General features: G+C 34.9%; 1 protein-coding gene across 1 annotated transcript; it reads right to left on the bottom strand.

The window, feature by feature from the left end:
* Nucleotides 1–658: 658 nt before the first annotated feature.
* Nucleotides 659–2,469, bottom strand: LOC126691984 (UDP-glycosyltransferase 73D1-like). The gene has a single exon (XM_050387324.1). The coding sequence runs from the start codon at nucleotides 2,306–2,308 to the stop codon at nucleotides 848–850; it is 1,461 nt and encodes a 486-aa protein (XP_050243281.1). The 5' UTR covers nucleotides 2,309–2,469; the 3' UTR covers nucleotides 659–847.
* Nucleotides 2,470–3,466: the final 997 nt, after the last annotated feature.

Here is a 3,466-nt window from a genome sequence, read left to right as displayed (position 1 = left end):
CGTAGATTTGTAACCCATCCATCTCTCAGACATGTATATTTTGTAGTTCACCATATAAATCCGTGAGCATTTTCTAAATCATTGGAATATTTGGATAATGGCTCTAAGAAGAAATTGTGGGTTTTTATTTATTTATTTAACTAATGAAAAGAAATTGCCATTTACTTATCTCACAAACTACACAAACCATATTGACGAGTCAACTGGTAATATTTATTATTGCTTGGTTTTATTTATTTATTTATTTAAATAATGAAAAGAAATTGCCATTTACTTATCCGACAAACTATACAAACCATATTGGCGAGTCAACCGGTAATATTTATTATTGCCTTTTCGCATTAGTGACATACAAATAATCCAAAAAAGGTATGTATAAAAATTATTAGAATTATAATATAATATGACTGGAATTCAAATCAAAAGCATCATGAGAACATCCATAGCAGTGGAGTTAAAAATTTAGCTTTTTAGCTCTACCAAAAGTTACTTTATCTATTTTACCTACATATATGCTGCAGCAGTAAATCTATTTTAACTTTTAACACAATAAAATAATATATCTATTACAATAAAATAATATATCCACTTATTGTTTTTGCTAAAACCTTAAACTCTTTATTGCGGTATATAACATTTATTTATAGGATGATCCCGATGAAATTAATATGTAAATTAAATAAGTAGTTTTTATTTCATACAAACTGTTGCGCACAAAGTACATACGTTTGCTTTTTTGTACTTGTTATTACCAAAATGAAAATTTGTAAATAAAATTTAGAAGTCTTACACATCCGTAGGGACCGAACTAGTGACCACTAGCAGTTTCTCCGAGCGGTACTTCTCCTTAGTCTTGAGCGGACTGTCTTCTTATATCTTCAATCAACACTGACAAGTTCAATTGAGAAGATCCTCCTTTTTCCATTGCCCTTCTTGCCATATCTCCAAGTTCTCTTGCTTTCTTTCTTCTCTTTTCACCTTCTTCTCCCTCATCCATCAACATAACTATGGCCTTCTCAACCTCATCTTTCTTCACCAACACCCCAACTCTCTCTTCATCCCCCCATCTCACAGGGATATCCACACCTACCCGAATTCCAATCCTCAAAATTTCGACAACTAGCTTTTCATTAAAGAATTGCTCGGCAAACAGAGGCCAAGTTATCATTGGCAACCCAGAACACATGCTTTCTATTATTGAGTTCCAACCACAGTGTGTTAGGAACCCTCCTACTGCTGGATGGGATAGAATAAATACTTGTGGAGCCCATCCCCTGATTAAGAGTCCTCTCCCTTTGATCCTTTCTTCAAAATTTTCCTTCAACAACCACTCCTCTAACTCTGGTCCTGTTTTGATTACCCAAATGAATGGCTGATTTGATGCTTCTAGACCCAACCCAAGTTCAATTAGTTGTGAAGGAACAAGGCGGCATAAACTACCTAGACAAGCATAAATAACTGACCTTGGTTTCATCGAGTTAAGCCATTCCAAGCATTGATGCGCATCAATTGGTGCTTTGTTGCCTCTCTCAAACTTGTCCAAATTCTCCTTGTTACATAAAGAAACTGGCCCAACGCACCACACCTTCTTGTTAATAGCCTTTCTGTACAACTCAATGCGCTCGTTCTCTAACTCATCGAAACTGTTTACTACAACCCCGTAAGCTGTTAATTCAGCCTCTTGTATCTTGTCTCGGAAATCATCAATATCGGGAAGTGTAACAAATGTTCCTGGCAGTTGGGCTCTTGTTATTTCAATTCTTTGGGGCAGTCCTGGAATCACAAAAGGTTCTGAGTCAGAAGTGACCGATTGATGAGCACTGTAGTGTTTGATATTATGCGAGCTTAGAAGTGAGAAACAGCCCATCCCATGGAAAACAAGCCTTGGAATGTTGAACTTTTGAGCTGTTTTTGACGTCCAAAACAGGCTCTTGTCAGATATAATGCAAGTTGGAGGGGGATTTTGTTTCTCGAGGTGTTTTTCTAGTGGTTCTTGTAGCAAGCTAAGAGCTTTGTAGAATTTTCTTAGCAAGTTTGGTGAAGGTAGGATATCAAGATTCTCATACCCAATAGGAAGTCCCACTTCTTGGCATGAGAACTCGATTTGTACTAGGCGAAGTGGGAGCCCAGACTCTTTTGCTCGATGAACAATTGTGTCAAATCTTGAGGCGTTGTAAGGGGTTGTGACCAAGCTAACAATAACGCCACGCTCTGCAAAGAGCCTGGCCATGTCTATCATGGGAATCATATGGCCTTGTGCCATGAGTGGTATCAAGACAAAGTGAGGTTGGCAAGTTTGGGAGGCCATTGCTGAAGAAGAGGTTGGTTACCGACAACGTCAATGGTTGCAAGCTTAAGCAGTTAAGCTGATCGAGATGAATTTTATATGGGTTGCTGGGGCATGTGCCTTTCTTATTCTGTGAGCTTGACTTTGAATGGTAATTATCTGGTAATGTGGGTAAACAAATGCTAACGATAATAGGAGAAAAATAGTATACAAAATCTCTAGTGACTTCTCCGTAAAACACGAATATTTGAGGGTTTTGAGTGTGACACTTAAATATTTTTCTAAAACTTTTTTATATGTGAAATTTTAATTATATGGTAATATCTATCTTTAAGAATTATGTGTTACACTCAAAATATTGTGGTAATATGGACACAATATTATCACATGAGAAATCAATGAGTATTTGTTTTAAAAAATGTTTAATAATTGAGAAAAAAAATCAATGAGTATTTGTTTTTTAAAAATGTTTAATAATTGAGAAAAAAAAATATCTACCTTAGATTTATGTTTAATAATTATGTATTTTCCTCCAGTTTGAGTAGTTAAATTCAACGTAGCAATTATTCATTAAAAAAAAAAAAAATTCAACGTAGCAATTGGGTTGATTAAGTCAAATTGCGTGTGAAACGAGGCAATGATTTGTTATCATCAGGTCAACTTTTTTTTTTTTTTTGGTTGTTCTTAGATTGGGAATCTCGGCTAGGCTTTGATCCATTATACACGTTCTCATTACTAGCCTGTCAAATATAATGATATTATTATTTAAAATTCTGTTGCAATTATAATTTTTGTGTTACAACTTATATTATATGACAGATTATGAAAGATTGTTTATCATTTTTCTTTTCTTCTATTATTTATAGTCTATTACATCAAGATTGTAACACAAAAATTGTGTTTATATGGTATATATTGTCTGATTTGTCTCTATTTAAATCAAATGACAGTCGAGCCTCTTTTTTTTCTGGCCGCTTTAATAGCAACTGCAAATTCAATAAATTGAATGAGGCCCGCCCAACATAAATCTAAGGTTTCCCATTTTCATACTACCATTAAATATGTCGACAGTCGACATGTTGCCCACTCCAGTTTCTTGTCCCCACTAATGTGTATGGAACATGGGGCATAAGCTATAAAAATTGTTGACTGAAGCTTAATTCTTATTCAATTTGTGTG

The sequence above is a fragment of the Quercus robur genome, chromosome 7, assembly GCF_932294415.1.
Source record: "Quercus robur chromosome 7, dhQueRobu3.1, whole genome shotgun sequence".
Classification (NCBI taxonomy): Eukaryota; Viridiplantae; Streptophyta; class Magnoliopsida; order Fagales; family Fagaceae; genus Quercus; species Quercus robur.
This window is presented reverse-complemented; position numbering and strand designations above follow the sequence as displayed.

What these genes read in the sequence shown, in the direction of transcription:
- LOC126691984 (XM_050387324.1), bottom strand. Translation starts at nt 2,308, where the DNA reads ATGGCCTCCCAAACTTGCCAACCTCACTTTGTCTTGATACCACTCATG.